This window comes from Hyaena hyaena, unplaced genomic scaffold, assembly GCF_003009895.1.
Source record: "Hyaena hyaena isolate Hyena2069 unplaced genomic scaffold, ASM300989v1 scaffold_914, whole genome shotgun sequence".
NCBI lineage: Eukaryota > Metazoa > Chordata > Mammalia > Carnivora > Hyaenidae > Hyaena > Hyaena hyaena.
The window spans coordinates 177,692-198,467 of NW_024081545.1; the positions used below are offsets into that span (position 1 = coordinate 177,692).

General features: G+C 36.2%; 1 protein-coding gene across 5 annotated transcripts in view; it reads left to right on the forward strand.

Moving 5' to 3' along the window:
- The first annotated feature begins 1,789 nt into the window (after positions 1-1,789).
- Positions 1,790-20,776, forward strand: part of SLC9B2 (solute carrier family 9 member B2) — a 40,515-nt gene continuing 21,528 nt past the window's right edge. For 2 of the 5 annotated variants that reach the window (XM_039220827.1, XM_039220829.1), the window contains exons 1-7: positions 1,790-1,879; positions 2,434-2,614; positions 8,629-8,799; positions 12,782-12,924; positions 13,773-13,900; positions 15,512-15,687; positions 19,450-19,556. In XM_039220827.1, the coding sequence (XP_039076758.1) occupies positions 1,790-1,879; positions 2,434-2,614; positions 8,629-8,799; positions 12,782-12,924; positions 13,773-13,900; positions 15,512-15,687; positions 19,450-19,556 (996 nt within the window). The remainder of the gene's footprint in view (positions 1,880-2,433; positions 2,615-8,628; positions 8,800-12,781; positions 12,925-13,772; positions 13,901-15,511; positions 15,688-19,449; positions 19,557-20,776) is intronic. The other 3 variants (XM_039220828.1, XM_039220831.1, XM_039220830.1) reach the window with 2 other exon arrangements.

Consider the following 20,776-nt stretch of genomic DNA (forward strand, 5'->3'; position numbering starts at 1 on the left):
TCTCCCGCTTCATTTCCCACCTCAGCCTTCCACCTCATGCTCCAACAAAGTTTCCCCTTACATCCCACTGGCTTCCGTGCTTCCATACCTTCAAGACAAGGGTTCTCTGAACCCAACATTTTTCCTATCAAAATGCCATTCTTTCTCATTATGAGTCTAAATTTTAGAATAAGTGTATAAATTTTAAAAATTATATCTACATATATACACACATCTGTCATAATATGTACATTAATTTATTATATATAACATATTATAAAAACCAAACTGAAGGTTTTTTTGAGATGTCACTCTGGCCAACATTGTATTTTGTGAGGAAGAAAAATGGTAGTGGTGGTGATAGTGACGGTAGTAGTGGTGGAAAAGATATAATTTTCTTGGGAATATTAAATGCAAACATCCTGGCACCTTTTTAAACAGAAAAATATTCCTTGAGGCAGGGATCTGGTCTAATTAATCCTTATCTTTATAGTCTAGCATAGTGTGTGGCACATATTAGACACTCAAATGTGTTTTTTTAGATTTTCCCTTCTCTCACATAATTTTCCCTTTGCTTCTACCAGAGTTTGTAGTTCATGCCTCTATTATAACATCATTATACTTGTTGCATTAGGAGTAAGTTTGATTACTAGTAAAAAGAACACTTGACTAACAGTAGCTTCAACAGTTAACTTGAAGCTTGGCCTCTAAGACTGATGGAGCAATTTAGGGATATTGTCAAGGAACCAGCTCCTTCTATCTTAATTTTCTACTCTCCTTAGTATTGGGCTTTCTCTTCTCATGGTTGAGAGATGGGCACTGGCCCTCCTGGTAGTGTGTCTACACTCTAGGAAGAAGACAGAGAAATGTTAGAGAAAAGAATAAAAGTATGATCTTCTAAAGGCCTTGCCTTATAGTCTTATAGGAATTAAAGCCTTCCCCAGGGACTCTCACTTATATCTCATTATACAGAACTGTGACACATGGCTACCTATAATTACAGAAGTGGCCAGGAATTGGAGTATTTGGCTGTTCAGCCTATATAGCATGAGAAGCCAAGGGAGAAGAGATTGAAGTAGTTTATGGAGTCAACCTATAGGTGTATCCTACAGGTTTTTTAGTTACTTCATGTAAGTTTATTTTTCCTGGTATATTGTTGGCCTATAGAGAATAAAAAATTTATGTTTTGATAATCTAAGGATTACCTACAATGACTACCAAGATGTCTCAGGTGTCTAAGACATTGTGGCTACTCAACCAATGTTATTATTTTAACTATTATTTTAACTTTAATTTAGAAATATGAACCAGGCAGAAATTAGTGATTCTAGTTTCTCTGAAAATGATGGAATCCATAGATTTTTCTTTGGTGACTCATTTCAACATTGAAAGATTGCCTAGAGATTTCCTATTTCATCAACCCAGACCATTAGAGAGAACGATTTAACAGTAATATTGCTTGGGATATTTGAAGTATAATTCAAAAAACAGAGTGGGAAAGGCATCATATAAAAATATAATAAACACGGGCTTTTTTAAGAGAGGTAAAAGGCAAATAAGAATTATTACAATACATTGTAATCAAAGAAAAGATTAGCAACTGAAAGTTAAGAGTAGTCTAATTTAATATATTTTAGACATTTGGAGGATGTCTGAAGGGAAAAAATAAGTACAATTCATTCATTTAAAGTGTTCAAATTGTTGCTAAATTCATTCATGTAAATCTCAAGTTGATATTCTATATCTTTACTACTTCTCCTTCAAAACAGTTCCCGTTCCTCTCCTATCCTCTTATTTTTAATTATAAATCATGGGAGATGAAGATAAAACAATTGAACATGAAGATTTCAGACCATCCACAGAAATGGACCACACAGCTTCTACATATCAAGAAACACAGGTAAACCTACGATCAAATATAGAGCATTCCAACCATTTCTGTAAGGAAGGGACTATATATTTCCAAATCTATGAAACAGTTGTGTTCTCTTCATGCTCTATCACTCAATTAACAGTTCTTCCCATTCTTAATCCCCAAACTTGTATAATTGGTGTGACTACCAGTGTTCCCAGAGTCATTAGCAGCTCGCCCTACATGAGACTGGAAAAATAGAGAGCCTGTGAGATGCTTTGTGTTCCCAGCCTCACCCCTAGAATGGGTGTGATTTCTTCCCTCCCTTTTTATTGCTTAAATTATTGCTTAAATTATAAATGCTGGTGTGCCCGAAGCATTTATAATGCTACAAATAGTGACTCAATGGTAAATACTCCTAACATAGTTCTTGTTCCAAGCATTCACTGATTAGCTATTAATATAGCTGTCCATTTCCACTATAAAGTGGTAGCCTTGATTCTAGCAGCAGAAATTTGATCTGTGATTTGATGGCTCAGTAACTATAAAAATGTACAATAAATGTAACATTTCTAAGGATTCTTAAATTGCTTTAAACACAGGAGGAAACAGTTATGAACTCCAAAGCATTGGATGCAAAAGAACCAACAGAAGGAAGTAACTTACTGAATAGCAGTGAAAAAAAGCTACCAGAAATACCAACTGAATCAAGTAACTTGCAAAGACTAAGACACACATTTGCTTGCCCTCCACATGGCTTGCTGGCTAGAGGAATAACAAATGGTATGTAAGTGGTAAAAATTAATTCAGAAAGAGAGGATAAAACATGAAATTGTTTTAATGAGAGATTCTAAAATAATATGGTTTAAAGGAGAAAAAAGAAGTTTACTTCTCCATACATAAAATCTACTGGGTGAACAATTCACTGTGATAGATGGCTCTACTCCACAAGTCATTATGGGGCTTGTGCTGACAGGATTCCACTATCTTCAGCACTCTGAGGCTTCTCAGAGTGCTGTTGCTACTACCATTCCAGCTAGCAGGAAGAGAAAAAGAGCAGAGATCAAGGACATTTTCGTTTTCTGTCCCTGAGTAATTTCACAGGATTACATTAGGGCTCCACTGAGAAAAATGAGAAATCACTTGTAAACAGAAAGGCAATACATAAATGTTGGTTTTAATCATTATTAACTAATGCAACTAATGTTTCAACAAACAGCTTAATTTATGTTTCCAAATGAATCCATCATTCTGTAAGTAAGAATCTTGGTTTCCAATTCAACTTATTGAATACAACTTATTGAATACACCTATTACCTAAAATATTTAGAAGATTTTTTTTTAATGTTTCTTTTATTTTTGAGAGAGAAAGAGTGCATGAGCAGCGAAGGGGCAGAGAGAGGAAGATAAAGGATCTGAAGCAGGCTTTGTGCTGACAGCAGAGAGACCTATGCGGGGCTCAAATTCACAAATCATGAGATCATGACCTAAACTGAAGTTGGACGCTTAACCAACTGAGCCACCTAGGCACCCCTGGAGGATTTTCCTTTGGGAGTTTATCTCAGCACTATTTCAAATATTGTCTTTGAGGAATGGATTTGGTTTTTGGAGGCAGCCAAACATTATTATGATATCAGTTTGAAGAATGGATGGATGTTCAGATTCGGTAATCCTGTTTTTTTGTTTGAAAAGGAAATTGTGTGTGTGTGTGTGAAGGCGTATATATTTTGTACATTGGAGGAAACAGTAGGAAAAAGGAGAAGGGATTTAAAAATTGTCTATAAATGCTAATTTTTGAAAGTATTTTTAAGTTTGTTCATTAATTTTCCAGAGAGAGACCGTATGAATGGGGGCGGAGTAGAGAGAGAAGAGAGAATCCCAAGCAGGCAGCACACTGCCAGCGCAGAGCCCAATGCAGGGCTTGAACTCACAAAACTGTGAGATTATGACCTGAGCCAAAACAGAAAATCAAACAGTTAACTGACTGAGCCACCCAGGTGCCCCTATAAATGAGAATTTAAAGACAATTTCAAAAATGATGTTGAGGAATGACAGTACCACTGGAGTAAATATATGGCTTCCCAAAGTAAATATGTTGAAGAATATAATACATGTCATCTAAAAATTGTGTTTACTAAAAAATAAGATTCACTTCATTATTGTTAGACTTCATTTGTGAGCTCTGAAAATCACTTTTACCATTCTCAAATGGGACACTTGAAGCCAAGTATATAGTATGTTATACTTTAGGCTCTCCATGTTTTTAATAAAATTAGGTAAGTCTCTAAACTAGCATGAGAAAAAAATCTCAAACTTTATTTAAAACATGCAGAGAAAACCAGGTTCCAAAATATATACCCGTTGATAAGTCAACAGATAATTTAATACCTTTTCTGTCCTTTTTATTATTTTTTTAAACTTAACACCATTCAAATCATGATGCATTTCTAGTTAAAACATTTACAGTAAAAACAGGGATTGCATTGGGAAAAGGGTATGGATGAATGATGTGATTTGGAGACTCATTTTTAATTTTAATTTTTTTTCTTTTTTTTCTTTATTTTTAGAGAGAAAGGGGTTAGGGGAGGGTCAGAGGGAGAGGAAGAAAGAGTAAGCACTCTCTGTGCTCTGTGCAGAGCCAGACTCAGGGCTTGATCCTACGACCCTGGGATGATGACATGGGCCGAAATCAAGAATTGGTCACACAACCGACTGAGCCACGCAGGCACCCCAGAGAGTCATTTTTTAAAACTTCTATGATCATTGTCCATACAGATGCCTGAGAAATGGGAACTCATAATATATAAACACCTCTTCATTTGCTTTCCTGTACTTCTGTTGCTGAGGCTTACAAGACTGTTCTTTTTTTCCTGTACTCCATCCTGTGCCCCTTCAGTATATTTACGTATTTTTCTTAAGGAAATCTTACATATGAAAATGTGATTTTCCAAAATCATAAATGAGGAGTAAATTGCTAACTGAATTAAATGTGATTTAGAGAAACCCTGTAAATATACATTCACTATGTATTTAGAACTGCATTTTGAATATGAGAATGGAAAAGAATGTTAGAGTTTTTTAAAAAAGTGATCTGAAAGTGGAGGACATAATTCTACCTTTCTGAATTGTGTACAAAGCTGGTTTTATGCTGTGACAATGTAAAATTTAGTAGTTTATAATTCCTGCTTTCCCATTACACCTCCCATACTATGTAGGAATTTCAGCTTCTCTACCCAACTGGAAGATACAGAAGGTGCTTTAGTTATTTCACTGTGATAGTATCATAGCCTACAAAATCTGTAATAATTCTGTGAGAGTTAATTGATCTCTGGCAATAGGATGGATGACACTCAATGAACAGCTCTCTCACTATGTCAATGAAAACATCTGAAAACAATATTTTAAGTCTTTTTAAATAAACCTTTCATCTGTCAAAAAAACAGGAAGTCATCAGACACTAAAAACAGTATGATTAGGAGAGATAAATAAGCACTCAAGATGGCTTTCACTCTGGAGGCTTCTGCAAAATACCAGTGAACTTGAGATTCATTATGAGAACCATGAGAGCATAGGAGGCTATGCTTGGGTCTGCTCAGGTTGGGAGAAAGTCAGAGGAAAAAATGTTCCCCTCACCCATACAAAGCTGGAACCTAATGTAATGATGAATCTGAGGTAAACCTGCCCTTCAGAGGGGACCCGCAGCCAAACCTATCTGTCTAAACTGTCTGGGCAAGGGAAGTCTCCACAAAATATGTGTACCTTCATGCTGATCTGTGTTCCAAAGTCACAGAAAAAAACTCAAGCTGAAAATATATCTAAAAGTAGTCCTAGATTGTTAAGATTCTAAGCACATGGTAGGAGCAAATTTAGATCCTATCTGGGAAAACTAACATTCAACTCCAGCAATTCCCAAAGATTAAGTCTCATGGAAGAGCTCACTGTTGCCAAAAACACAAAAACAAAAAATCACAACATGCACAAGGAACTAGATTTCAAGAATTTGCATTATCAGAAAATAAAATATAAAATATTTTCAGTAACTATAAACAAGTTAAATTAGGTGTCTGGGTGGCTCAGTCAACTGAGCGTCCAACTTCGGCTCAGGTCATAACGTCACAGCTCCTGAGCCCACATCGGGCTTTCTGCTGACAGCTTGGGGCCTGGAACCTGTTTCAGATTCTGTGTCTCCCTCTCTCTCTGCCCTTTCCCTGCTCACATTCTTTCTCTCTCTCTCAAAAATAAACATTTAAAAAAATTTTTTTAAAAGAAAGTTAAAGAGGAGGTAGCAAATATAAAGATAAAACAAGAATCTATTTACAAAAATGAGCAAATTTCAATAACCACCAAATTGAACTTATAGACATGAAAGATATAATACAGTAATTGAAATTTAAAGCTCAATAGATTAGGCAGCAGATTAAGTGAAAAGAAAATTGGTAATCTAGCAAATAGGTCTGAAGAGATTACAATGCAGTACACCAGGAAAAAATGAATATGAAAGCTGGGCTTAGCCAAAGGGAGGAGAAGAGATTATGACTGTTCAAGGATTTAATCAGAGGTCCAGAAAAAGGAAGGGGGAAGAATAGGAAAGAGGAAATATTTGAAGAAGTAAAGACAGAAAATTCCAGAATTGATGAAAAACATAAATTCTAAACAAACTAAAAGGTGGCCATATGGAATTTAAACAGAAGTGCCGAGCAGATCACACTGCAATTGCAGAAAACCAATGAAAAAGAAAAGATCTTAAAAATAGCCAAAGAAAAAAAATTTCCTTAAAGACATTTAAAAACAATAATAAATGCCAGAAAACCAAGAGACAGTATTTTAAAGGAACTAGGAGACAGTAGCCCTCAACCTAGAACTGTGTACCCTGAAAAACTATCTTTTAAGAATGAGAATAAAGAGTGGTGGCTCAGTCGGTTAAGTGTCCAACTTTGGCTCAGGTCATGACCTTGTGGTTTGCAAATGCAAGCTCCGCGTGTGGCTCTGTGCTGACAGCTCTGAGCCTAGAGCCTGCTTCAAATTCTGTGTCTCCTCTCTCTCTGCCCCTTCTCTGCTCACACTCTGTCTTTCTCAAAAAAAAAAAAACAATAAAACTTGAAAGTAAATTCTTAAAAAAATAAAGAATGAGAATAAAGATAATCCCAGATCAATAAAACTAAGAATTTACCAACAGATCTTCATGGGAAGTAAAGCTTGCTCTGGTGCACTGTTTCTGTACTGTGAATTAGTTCACGTCTGATGGTAAATGAGGAATTGTGTCAGTGTAATATGAAAATTTGCATTTGCACATAATTTCTCCTGCTATGTTAATATTTTGCATCATCAAACAGTAGCGTGTGAATACAAAATGCATTGAAAAACAAGAACAGACAAAAAGGATCAGAGATACAATTCCTTAAAATTAAAGATAAAGCCTTACAAAAATGAAGACTTTTTAAAAAGCTGAACTCCCGGGGCACCTGTGTGGCTCAGTCAGTTAAGTGTCCAACTTCGGCTCAGGTCATGATCTCACAGTTCATGTGTTTGAGCCCCGCGTCGGGCTCTGTGCTGACAACCAGCTTGGAGCCTGGAGCCTGCTTCAGATTCTGTATTTCCCTCTCTCTCTGACCCTCTTCTGCTCACACTGTCTTTCTCTTTCTCAAATAAATAAGACATTTAAAAAAATTTTTTTAATAAAGAAAGAAAAGCTGAACTCCCTTTTTTTTTTTTTTTTCCAGACAGTTAGTTGCTGGTTTAGGGGTTTCAGAGGCTTTTTAAACTATCTACACCATTAAACTATCTAGTGAAACCACATACGGATGTAGAAGCTGACAGTACAGATAAAGTAGAGGCCAACACTTTCCCTCAGTTAAAACAACGATGAATATTTGATTGATGGAGAATGCTGTACTCTAGATCAGATTTGGATGGAACTACTTTCTATTTAAAGTAAATGCTTTCAGGGTTCTACATCTTGAAATAATACATGTGGTTCCAGTGTTTGAGTCTGCCAAAAAGAGACGGTGAGATGCAAATGCCAGTGTAGATTTAACTGCACTAACACTTTTATTAGGATCATTACTGGTTTTGTCAATACTTTGGTCACAAGCTTTGAGTTTTGAGTGGTCTGCCCAACTGTTTTTCTAGGAGTCTTTGTTTTTTCAGTGTAAACTTTAGTACAACACAAGGTTTTCAAAGTAGGAAACATGTTTCACATTCTAATAGAAATGCTTCTATTAAAGGAAATACTTTAGGCAACAAAATAATTGTCCCAGATTAAAGATTTGAATTGCCATAATGAATAATGATCAAACCAGAAAATAGGTAAGTATATGGGTAATTTCTAAACAAACCTTGACTATGGAAAAGAAACAATAATAGTGTTTATTTCAAGACACAAGTAAAATACTAGAATGTGATTGTTCAGGTATTCTCATGTTCCTACAAAGAGAGTAAAGATAGCCAATGTTTCCCTTTTTATTAACTAGTGAATATTTACAGTAAAATTATAAAAAAAAATAGAAGAATGGTAAAAAAAAAAATTCAAGATAGCAGTTCTTTCTGAAAGTGTGAAAGAAGACGGGAGATAGGATTAGAAGGGGCACATAGGTGGGTCCACAAGCACTGGTAGTATCTTATTTCTTAAGATGATTGGTAATTATTACCCAACTGTTCCTATTACTGATACTCTCTAAAATTTACACATGGTTATAAATATTTGTATGTATGTTTTATATTTTTAAAATTTTTATATTATATTAAAACCTGCATATGACAAGTTACTGGTAGAAACTAGTTTTCCTGGTTTATTTCAGTTACCATGGTTGTTCTTCTCTGGGCTGTCGTTTGGTCAGTTACTGGCACCGAATGTCTTCCTGGAGGAAACCTATTTGGAATTATAATCCTATTCTATTTTGCCATTATTGGAGGTAAACTTTTTGGGCTCATTAAGTTACCTACATTACCTCCACTACCTCCTCTTCTAGGTAAGTGCTACACTTTCTGATTTCAAGAGTAAATGATATTTTAAAAACTGTAGTTTGGAAAGCTTTTAGAAATAAATATAAAGTATTTCTGTATTTGCTGTACTGGAGCCAAAAGCCAATTGTTAAATTTTGAGTTTGATGAACCAATTGTTAAACACGGCAATTTTTAAAAATTAAATTATACATATTTACAATTAAATAATTTACATTAAAAATTAGACCAATATATACTCAAAACTAATCACTTCCTAATTATTTTACTGCATTTCCCCTTTTCTATGCTCTTGAAATTATGGAAATAATATACAGTGGTGTGCCACTGGCTGTCTCTTCCCAACTGCACATTCATGGATCATGCTGGTAGTTTAGCATCAACCATGGTAGAAGTAACTATAAGACAGAAATGCTACAAAACTAGGGCTCAATATATTGTAAGTCACTCACCTTGTGGACAAAGGAGTGAAGGGGTCATCTGCCACATCAGTATCAGGTGGCCGGCCATATCAATCCAGACCATCAGCAAAGGAAACAGTGTCCCAGGGAAGTTGTTGTCACATTCATTTGGAGAACAAGAAATATTTCTTCTTGCCCTCCTCACCCCAAAACTCCAAAAGAAACTCTTGACATATTTTTGAGTCCTTGTTAGATTATTATTTCTTTTGAACTATGCTCATTTCAGCCCTATTTGTAATGAAAAATTCCTTAAAGTCCATTAATTGGTCCAAAAATTACAGTCCTTCCAAACAATGAGATACTATTGCTATTAAAAAATGAGGTGTGTGCACACACATATACTGAGGCATGTTTACATAGGTATACAAACTTTTCTGGAAAGACACAGAAAACTCTTAAGAGTTAAAATCTTCGGTGAATGAAGATCAAAAGTTTGCAGTTGGAGTAGGGCATGTACTGGTCACTTCATAGTTGTTGATGATGTTTTAATTTACCATGAGCATGTGTTATTTTTATTATTCTTTAAAAAACAACTGTTGTTGGCTAGTTCCTACTTTCAAAAATTCTGGAAAGGCTGTAACTCCACAATTCAGAACTTTAAGAGACCTTCTTCTAGATTAAATGGCAGTGATGCTTCCTGGCCTAGCGGTGTCTCCAGCAAGTCACAAAAGCTGTGCTTGTCATTAGTCTCTATTCTCATAGCTTACATATAGAACATTGCAATGATAGTAAATTTGTTCAGTCATTTAACCTGTAAAGCTTGTAAGGACATGTTCAGAAGAGGGTACTGTTAGAGAAGAACACAGTCTGGAAGCCCAGTGTCTGATGGAGAAGTCTTTCTTTCCAATTGTAGGGGTATGTAGTATCAGTGAGGGCAAGATTCTCTCGAAAAATATTCAGCTCCCTCGGTCACTGTCAACTACTGATACTTCCCAGAATGTGTCATACTTCCTCTTCACACCTTGGAAGAAACTGCTAATCCATCCAGAAACTTCTTTACTCCCCGCCCAGTTCTTCCCTTGTTTGGATCTCTCTGACTCACCCCTCTTACTTCACTCATACAACACTTCCTTATGCTTCCATAAAATTGAGGTTGTCAGTTTATCTCACTCCCCTAGAGGCTGAAAATTTGTTGAGGTTTAGTACCAAGTTTTTGTTCATTATTATACTTCTACTACCTACTATAGTGTCTAAAATACTGAAGGCATTTGGTAATCAGTGAATGGCTAAAGGAAAGAAGAATCAGAAGCTGACATGACAGAGCAATGTCCATTTCATCATAACTTACAAGCCTTTGCAAAGAAAGTCATGTATTCTTAAAATTTTTTCAATGTCTGTTTTTGAGAGAGAGACAGAGTGCGAGCAGGGGAGGATCAGAGAGAGAGGGAGACACGGAATCTGAAGCAGGCTCCAGGCTCTGCACAGAGCCTGAAGCGGGGCTTGAACTCATGAAGCACGAGATCATGACCTGAGCCAAAATCAGACCCTCAACTGAGCTACACAGGCACCTCACAAGTTATGTATTTTTTGTTAAATAACCTGGCTTAAAGGTGAAATAGAACCCATATAGGTATTTGTTGATAATTCAGATACTCTGACATAGCAAATAATTTCAGGAGCCATTTGCTATTTGCACACAAAAGAGTGACTGAATTGAGCATTGTATTGAAACATTTTATATTTAGAATTTGATCACATTTCTGTCTAAATACTGCACCCTGTTTTTCCCTTTCAGGTTCAATTTTTTAAGAACTATTACTGATTCTAGGGACACCTGGGTGGCTCAGTCGGTTAAGCGTCTGACTTCGGCTCAGGTCATGATCTCACAGTTCATGGTTTCAAGCCCCATGTTGGGCTCTGTGCTGACAGCTCAGAGCCTAGAGCCTGCTTCCGATTCTGTGTGCCCCTCTCTCTACCCCTCCCCTGCTCATGATCTGTCTCTCTCTGTCTCTCAAAAATAAATAAATGTTTAAAAACATTTTTTAAAGAAATATTACTGATTCTAATGATTTTCATTTGCATATTAAAGCCTTTTCTTAGCTCCTCTAAATTAGTATATTATTTTAATTTTTTATTTTAGCATTTAAGGTTTTATTTAAATTCTGGTTAGTTAACATATAGTGTAATATTGGTTTCAGGAATAGAATTTAGTGATTCATCACTTGCATATAATACCCAGTGCTCATCATAACAAGTGCCCTCCTTAATACCCATCACCCATCTAGCCCATCTCCACACCTACCTTCCTCCATCAACCCTCAATTTGTTTTCTATCATTTAGAACCTCTTATGGGTTATGTGTGGATGGATGGGTTAAATGGATGAAAGGCATTAAGGAAGACACTTGTTGGGATGAACACTAGGTGTTGTACGTAGGGAATGAATCACTGGAATCTACTCCCGAAATCATTATTGCACTATATGCTAAATAACTTGGATGTAAATAAATAAGTAAATTAAATAATTAAATAAATTTGAAAAAATAATTAGAAAAAGAAAAAAGAAATAAAATTCAAAGAAAAAAAAGAGTATCTTATGGTTTGCTCTCCTCTCTCTTTTTTTCCCCTTCACATATGTTCATCTGTTTTGTTTCCTAATTCACATGTGAATGAAATCTTATGATATTTGTCTTTCTCTGACTGACTTATTACACTTAGCATAATATACTCTGGTTCCATCCACATTGTTGCAAATATTAAGCCTTCATTCTTTTGATGGCTAATATTCCATTTTGTGTGTGTGTGTGTGTGTGTGTGTGTGTGTGTATCCTCTTTATTTATTAATCAGTCAGTGGACACTTGGGCTCTTTCTGTAGTTTGCTATTATTGATAATGCTGCTAAAAACATCAGAGGGCATGTACCCTTTGAATCTGTATTTTTGTATCATTTGGATAAATACTTAACAGTACAATTGCTAGATCATAGGATAGTTCTGTTTTTAACTTTTTGAGGAGCCTCCATAGCGTGAGAGGTGGTATCTCATCATGGTTTTGATTTGTGTTTCCCTGATGATGTGTGAGATTGAGCACCTTTTCATGCATCTGTTATCCATCTGCATGATGGAAAAGTTTCAATTCATGTCTTCTACTCCTTTCTTCACTGGATTGATTTTGGGTGTGGAGTTTGATGCATTCTTTATAGATTTTGGATACTAATCTTTTATCCAATATGTCATTTGCAAATATCTTTGCCCATTCCATAGGCTGCCTTTTTGTTTTGTTGATTGTTTCCTTTGCTGTCCAGAAGCTTTTTATCTTTATGAACTCCTTGTAGTTTATTTTTGCTTTTGTTTCCTTTGCCTCTGGCAATGTGTCTAGTAAGAAGTTGCTACAGCCAAGGTCAAAGAGGTTGCTACCTGTGTTCTCCTCTAGAATTTTGATGGTTTCCTGTCTCACATTTAGGTCTTTCATCCATTTAAAAAAATTATTAAAAAAATATTAAAGAGATGTGAACTCAAAAATTAAAAGTGCCAAAAATATTTTCTTTATTTGAAAACCAACTAAAGAGTTATTTGACTTCTCCATTCTAGGCATGCTTCTTGCCGGGTTTCTTATCAGAAATATCCCCATCATCAGTGATAATGTACAGATCAAGCATAAGTGGTCTTCCGCTTTGAGAAGCATAGCCCTGTCTATCATATTGGTTCGTGCTGGCCTTGGGCTTGACTCAAAGGTATGAAGTATAAATTTCTAATTGTTGACTAGGAATTGTACTCTTCCAGTAGTACAGCTATTTAGAAATCACTGAGCTCTAGGCATTTGCGTGACAGCCTAAAGAATAAAATAGTGTTTATTTCATGCAGGACTGGCTATTCCAAGAAGAATACCCCATATTCTTTCTTGGAAGAAGGTGGAATTATACCTCTGGGGACAGCACTAGGAATAAAGGCTCCCCTTTTCTCTGACAGTGATATAGGTCATCCTTATAAACAACGGTCTTGAGAGAAGAAAGCACATTTATGGTGTGCAAAGCCTTCTGCAAGTTCTTAGGGATAACTATACAGCTCAAGAAACTGCTTGATACATAGAATGAGTCTCAAGTATGCCTTTTTTAATGCTTTCACTAACATATATTTTTGAATGAAGGAATGAATGTTCTTGGGGATGAAGGTTTTCACCCTGGCCTCATTCTAGCCACAAGCTAATACTGAGAGGGTTAAAACAGTGACTTTGGGGATTAATGAGCACAGACTCCAGAACATCCTGTCTGACTTCAAACCCAGCTGCACAATTTACCAATTTCTTAATCTTGGGCAAGTGACTTTAACTTGTATCTTTTTAGATGAGGGCATCTAAATATAATGGGGATAATAATATCACGTATATCATAGTGTTTCTCTGAGGACTATAAGCTGTCTCCAAAACACTTCAAACACTGAAATGTTTGTTAAATAAAACTCATTACCTGGCAAATTCATGATAATCCAAACATGGTCTGAATACTGAAGAAAAAGTGTCTAATGTCATAATCTCTCTCTCTCTTTAAATGATTATTTTTGTGTTTCTATTTGCATATTTCAGGCCCTGAAGAAGCTGAAAGGTGTTTGTATAAGACTCTCCATGGGGCCTTGTCTTGTGGAGGCATGCACATCTGCTCTTCTGGCCCACTTCCTAATGGGTTTACCGTGGCAATGGGGCTTTATCCTGGGGTAATGATTTTTCTTTGTCATATGAAAATAATGCAGGGATGTTTGGGGCTTTATTTGATTCCATCCAAGAGAATGCATAATAGCATTTTCTTAAGGACATCAGAAAATACAACACAGATATTCAGCATAACCTAAATATTATAACTTCAAAATATACTATATATAGAAAACATCTAACTTCTACAGGGATTATGATTCAAACTGTTGAAGAATTATTAATGGTGTTTTGCCTACACCTCATCCCATGCTGGTGAGAGATGCCATATCTCACCTCAAAGTCCATATAAAGGATAATAAACACACCAACAGTAATTAACACCAAACACTCTTTTCTTCTTTTGTCACCAGACAATTACAATTGGGTGGTTCTGCTGTCTTTTCTTTCCACTGCCAGTTCTTCTAATGGTTAACAGCCGTGAGAAGTAAATAAATAAAGGGGAGCCTCGGTGGCTCAGTCAGTTAAGTGTCTGACTTCGGCTCAGGTCATGATCTCAGAGTTTGTGGGTTTGAGCCCCACATCGGGCTCTGGGCTGACAGCTTAGAGCCTGGAGGCTGCTTCTGATTCTGTGTCTCCCTCTCACTCTCTGCTCCTTCTTCACTCACTCATGCTGTCTCTCTCCCTCTCAAAAATAAACACTTAAAAAAAGAAGTAAATAATTATGAAAATACTTAGTAAGAATTTAGTAACAATAAGTAGGTAAGAAGCTAGAAATCCTTACCTCTGGTTAAGACAGTGGAGCTATACTGCCTGGATTCAAATCCCAGCTCTGTGACTTTCCAGTATGTGAATTTTGGCAAGTTATTTAATCTTTCTGCATCTCAGTCTTCTCGTTTACAGAATGAAAATAATTATTGTAGTTACCTTCTAGAGTTGTTGTGAGGATTAAATTAGTTAATTTATGTAGAGCACTGAAAATGGTGTTTGGCATATAGTAAGGACTGAAAAATGTTTTCTGCTGTTACTGCTGCTCGTGTTCATATCACTGTCACTGCCATTATGGCCTTCTTCTAATCTGTTGTCTTATTTTACATATCAATTCCCAACAGAAGGCCTAATATTAGTTAGCTCCAATTTAAAAAGCCTTCAGCTGTGTTTTTCAAACCTTATACCATAAATGTTTTGTCTTTTTTTTTTAATGTTTTATTTATTTTTGAGAGAGAGTAAACAAGGGAGGGACAGAGAATCTAAAGCGGGCTCTGTGCTGACAGCAGCAAGCCACGAACCCTGAGATCATGACCTGAGCCAAAGTCAGACACTCAACCAACTGAGCCACACAGGCACCCTGGCTTTCTTTTCTTTTCTTTTCTTTTTTTAAGACAGATTCCTGCATCTTAACCCCATTAGGTCTTCTGTGCCACCCATAATTATATATTTCGGGGCAACCTAAGTGGTTCCAATATAGGCTGTCTGTGGCCACACTTTGAAAAAGAGTTCTGTAGAACTTGTGTGTGTGTGTGTTTTCAGTTTGGTGCTTCACTGCTATTTGAAAGACAATAGTTGTCTAAAGTGTAACCTCTAAAACAGTAGACGTTATTATAATTTCAACAACAACAACAATAATAATAATGCGTAAGCTGCTATCACACACATTTAAAGTGCTGCCTACTTAGTTTTGTTTTAGGTGCTGTGTCTCCAGCTGTCGTAGTGCCTTCAATGCTCCTTTTGCAGGAAGGAGGCTACGGGGTTGAAAAAGGCGTCCCAACCTTACTCATGGCTGCTGGCAGCTTTGATGATATTCTGGCTATCACTGGCTTCAACACATGCTTGGGCATGGCCTTCTCCACAGGTAAACTGGTCAGTTCACAATGTGCTGTTCCCTTGCACTACAGAGACGTAGATTGTGATGTTAGAACCTGGGCGTATTTGCTTGATAACTGAATACAGCAGATTAAAATGGAGAAAGCAACGGGGTTAGTTCCGTACCTGAGGAGGGACCAGTAGCTTCCAGTTTACCCTCTTCACCCTCTAGACATGGACTGTTCCAATGGTCTGGTAAATGCATTAACGGGGATCCAGAGTAGCAAAGTTTAAGAAAGAATTAGAATAGCTTTTTTTTTTAAATATTTTTATTTATTTCTAGGAGAGAGAGAGAGACAACGTGAGCAGGGGAGGGTTAGAGAGAGAGGGAGATACAGACTCTGAAATAGGCTCCCGGCTCTGAGCTGGCAGTCAGCACAGAGCCCGACGCGGGGCGTGAACCCACGAACCGCGAGATCATGACCTAAGCAAAAGTCAGACACTTAACTGACTAAGCCACCCAGGTGCCCCTAGAATAGCTTTTACATGGAGGCTTCTGGGAAAGTTCAATCTTGGAGACTTTACACAGAGATGAGTAGGTTCTTCAAAGAGGACAAGTGACAGAGAGCAGTCCAAGTGAAAGGAACAGCATTCTTCTAAAATGGGGACAGTTTCTTCTCTCTCCTCTGTAACATTTTATGGGTAATAATGGCAATGATTCTTCACGAGTATCTTACTTCCTTACTGAGTGTCTGATATGGATGTATTTTGTGCTAAGCAGTAATAAAAGAAGAGCATAAGGCATTTTTTGTTTCCCACTATTACTTAAGACTCTTACTCTCCTTTGGCACAGCACAGGTTTGTTTGTAAACCATGTCCAAGATTCAGAGATAAGATATGCAATCCCATATGATAAACAAAATGTAATTGTAGACCAAGTTTAGCTTCCAGTTATTGTGGAAACACATTTTCTTGGGAAGTCATGTGTTCTCAGTATCTGTACTCCCATAGTTATCTTCCCATTTTACGATTTATGCTGATTACCTAGAACCTCAACTCTTCCCACTGCCCCAAAGTTCCTAATATCCAGTCACCGTCCATACACTGCTGGGTATCACTGGTAAATTAATCTTATCAAAACATGGTTCTCATTGTATTACTTTTTGGTACAAGAACCAATGAGGATTCTCTCTTACCTATTAGGTCAAATCTATGCTCTTGTCTTTAATTGTACTGTGCCCATCCAAACTTACATTCTCAGTGCTTTCCTGGTATACACCTTTGAAACCATGGTTCTCAGCCTCAGCTGCATACTAGAATTACGTGGGGAAGTTTTAAAAAAATACTCATATGTAAGCACTTAGACCTTAGACCAATTAAATCAGAACCTTTGGGAATAGAAACCACATGTTATGCAAGAGTTGGTATTAGAATCACAGGGGAGGAGAAGAGGAGGGATGAGGGAGGCCAGGGGGAGGGTTTACTGGGGTTTTGTAATCTGGGGAGTATGGGCTATGGATAGCTTAAAGAACTGTCCTAGTCAACAATGCTGTGTTCCCTCTGCCCTGCTCCACTAAATGTGGTCCTTAGAGATTTTGGATGGGAACTACCTGGAGCCTCTTTAAAATATGGATTCCAAGCTCTGCCAAGCTTACTGAATCAGAATTTTTAGAGGTGGGTTCAAGAAGTCTTTTTTTTTCTCCTATATACTGGAGGTTGAAACGAATTAGCTACTTTTTACACATTTATAGTAAATTATTGTAATAGCTTGAGACATATGCTACTATTACAGCTAGATGCTTCTGATAGTCACACCATTACCTAACATAGAGCTGCTCTAGCTACATAAAGTTACTACAGAGGTAATTTTTTTTTAATAAGAGATGATTGAAATTGTAAGGAAGGAAAAACGGTTGCCCATCTACCCACCTTTGGTCCATTGGCTGGGATCCTGTAAATCAGACAAATTAACAAGAGAAAAGCAGTTTGTTAGTATGTGCACCCTGCTTACATAGGGAAGTACTCAGTGATGTCTAAATCAAAGAGGTGGTTAGAATTTAGTATATAAATATATATAATTTGCATGTAAGTGGACTGTGCACTTCAAACCTATATGTGAAATATATATCACATCTTAGCAAAATACAATAATTTTGGAGAAATGCAAGACAAAATAACTGAACTTTTAGAGGCAGCAAATTGGAAAGGCAAATAGGGAAACCAATGGTATCTAGGGCTGCTTTTAGCAGAGTCTGTCTTTGGGCTGATTAAGGGTCTGAAGTTGTCCCAGTGGTTAATTTCTGTCCTTCCTGATAGAGGAAAAATTCATGCCCTTAAAAATGTATGCCCTTCTTTTAGTCAAATGGGGGAGATAGATACCTTTTCTTGATTCTGTTTCTTCTCAATTGCCTTTTGCTCAAAATAATCTTTATACCAAAGTGGCATACTTTGGTGTGGCATATTCTGTTACCCTAAACTACAATAACAAGAAATGACATACTAGTTACATTGTTTAAAGGAGAGAGAAAGAATATGAGTCGGGGAGGGACACAGAGAGAGTGGGACAGGGGATACAAAGTGGGCTCTGTGCTGAGAGCAGAGAACCCTATACGGGGCATGAACCATGAGATCATGACCTGCCTAAATCAAGAGTGGATGCTTAATGGACTGAGCCACCCAGGCACCCCAGTACATTTTTTCTTAGAACAGTGTGGAAGGACTTCATGTGTTGAGCAATTTATTATGATTTTCTGTACAATATGCTAACAGATTTATTTTTAAGTATTCTAAATTCTGTTTGCTGTAGAAGAAAACAGAGGTTCTACTTACATATATATTATGATATTTCAAAGAAGCAATTAACAAATGAAGACTCTTCTAAGAGCAGTTTCAAAAATAAGTTGTTTTCAGGGGCATCTGGGTGGCTCAGTCAATTAAATGTCCCACTTCGGTTCAGGTCATTATCTTGAGGTTCATGAATTCGAGCTCCACGTAGGGCTCTGTGCTGACAGCTCAGAGCCTGGAGCCTGGTTTGGATTCTGTGTCTCCCTCTCTCTCTGCCCTCACCTCTGCTTGTGCTCTGTCTTCAAAAATGAATAAACATTAGAAAAAATTGTTTTTAATAATTTGTTTTCAGATTTATTTTCAGAAATAGCCTTTGAGAAACTGTATGTCCCCTACACTCCTTGTAGTAGGAAAAGATTCTTGGGTCACTTGTCTGGCCTAGTTGGAAGAGCATGTGACTCTTGACCATGAGGGTCATGAGTTTGAGCCCCAAGTTGGGTGTAGTGATTACTAAAAACAAATAAATAAATTTTAAAAACTTACAACAACAAAAGATTGTTGATTTTAATTGCCAAATTTTTAAGTTACTGTACTCTTTACATATCAGAGGTACTGTAATCAATTATTAGTAAAAAATCAGGCTCCTAATTGGCAATTTGAAAACCAGATATGTCTTCTCACCCAGCCTGTGCCTGTAGTATAGTAGAACAGATATCTCTGTTCATGAATTTTATCTTTTCTTAGGCCCTTTAAGTAAATTTTTATTGAAGTAAGCGTAAAAGAAGGGCACAAATCATAGTTTATACCAATTTTAAAATTTATCTGCAATAATATGCATAGCTTTCTTATTATATAGGCCCATCTTATTAGACATTTTAAGTCACATATATTTAAGAATATGGAGAGCAGGAAATATCTGTATACTTTTCCTTCTATGAAATTAGATGCTTTTTATGTTGATATTAAAATCTAAGTATTTACAGATTTAGAGTTCTGCCTGAAGTTTTTCTTTTTATGTGTTTTTAAGGCTCCACAGTGTTTAATGTTCTCAGAGGAATTTTAGAAGTGGTCATTGGCATGGCAACTGGATCTCTTCTTGGATTTTTTATTCAGTACTTTCCAAGCAGTGATCAGGTAAAAGAAATAATCTATGGGAAAGTCATGCCCTAAAATGTCATTTGAAAAACATTCTGGAATAGTCCCCTAAAAACCAACATGAAGAACATGATTTAGAAAATGGTCCCCCCACTGTAAAACTGCTTATTGCCAAATCAGTGCTATCCATGAGATGTATGAACAAGGCTAAATGTGCAGTTGACCCCTGAACAATGCAGACAGTGAGGCACCAACCCCATACACAGTCGGAAATCCATGTATAACTTTTGACTCTCCCAAAACTTAACTACTAATAGGATGCTATTGACTGGAAGCCATTCTGATAACATAAACAGTTGATTAACACATATTTTATATGTTGTATATATTATATACAGTATTCTTATAATAAAGGAAGCTAGAGAAAAGATATTATTAAGAAAATTATAAGAAAGAGGAAATACATTTACAGTAGTATACTGTATCAAAAAAAACTTTTGCATGTAAGTGGACCATGTAGCTCAAACCTATCTTAAGGGTCAACTGTATAAGGTTTTAATGCAATTCTGAAATTTTTTCTCTAATGTACATTCTGTAAACTTCACATTTCACTGAAAAATAAATAACATCATTTCCAGCATATACAAGCCTTTTTTAATTGTCTTTATTTTATTATTATTCTTTTTTTTTCAGGTTCCTCCATATTTTATTATTATTCTTAATATTCAGCTAAATCAAGATATAAAATGGCTTTCGGGCCCTTTTTTTAGTATCAGTATACCTTAGATTGTAATACTACCTAGACCTTAACATCTCGTTATATTATAGTCTAGTATTTCTCACCAAGAAGATCAAAGTTCTTTACTCTTCACAATAATTTCATAATATTCACTGAGGGTTTTTTTTGTTTGTTTTTCTTTACCCTCCTAAGTCCTTGGGATAGATAAACATATATAAAAGTCTTTCTTTTCCTGTAAGAACTGGCATTATTTTGAGATTTTAGAGAATTTTGAATGGAAATATAAACTTAACTAAAGTAGAACTTTAAAAAAATAATATTTCTATTATAAGAAAGTATGATAAGCTAAATTTCTATTATGCTCCAAAAACCTCCAACTAAAATTATAAAATATTTTATGAATGCATAAAAGAAAATTATAGGATTTTCTAATTACACAACAAAATAAAGAGAAAAGTAATGGCTTACATTTTGTTGCTTACTGTATATAAAATGATATAGTAAGTACAATAAAGTGCCA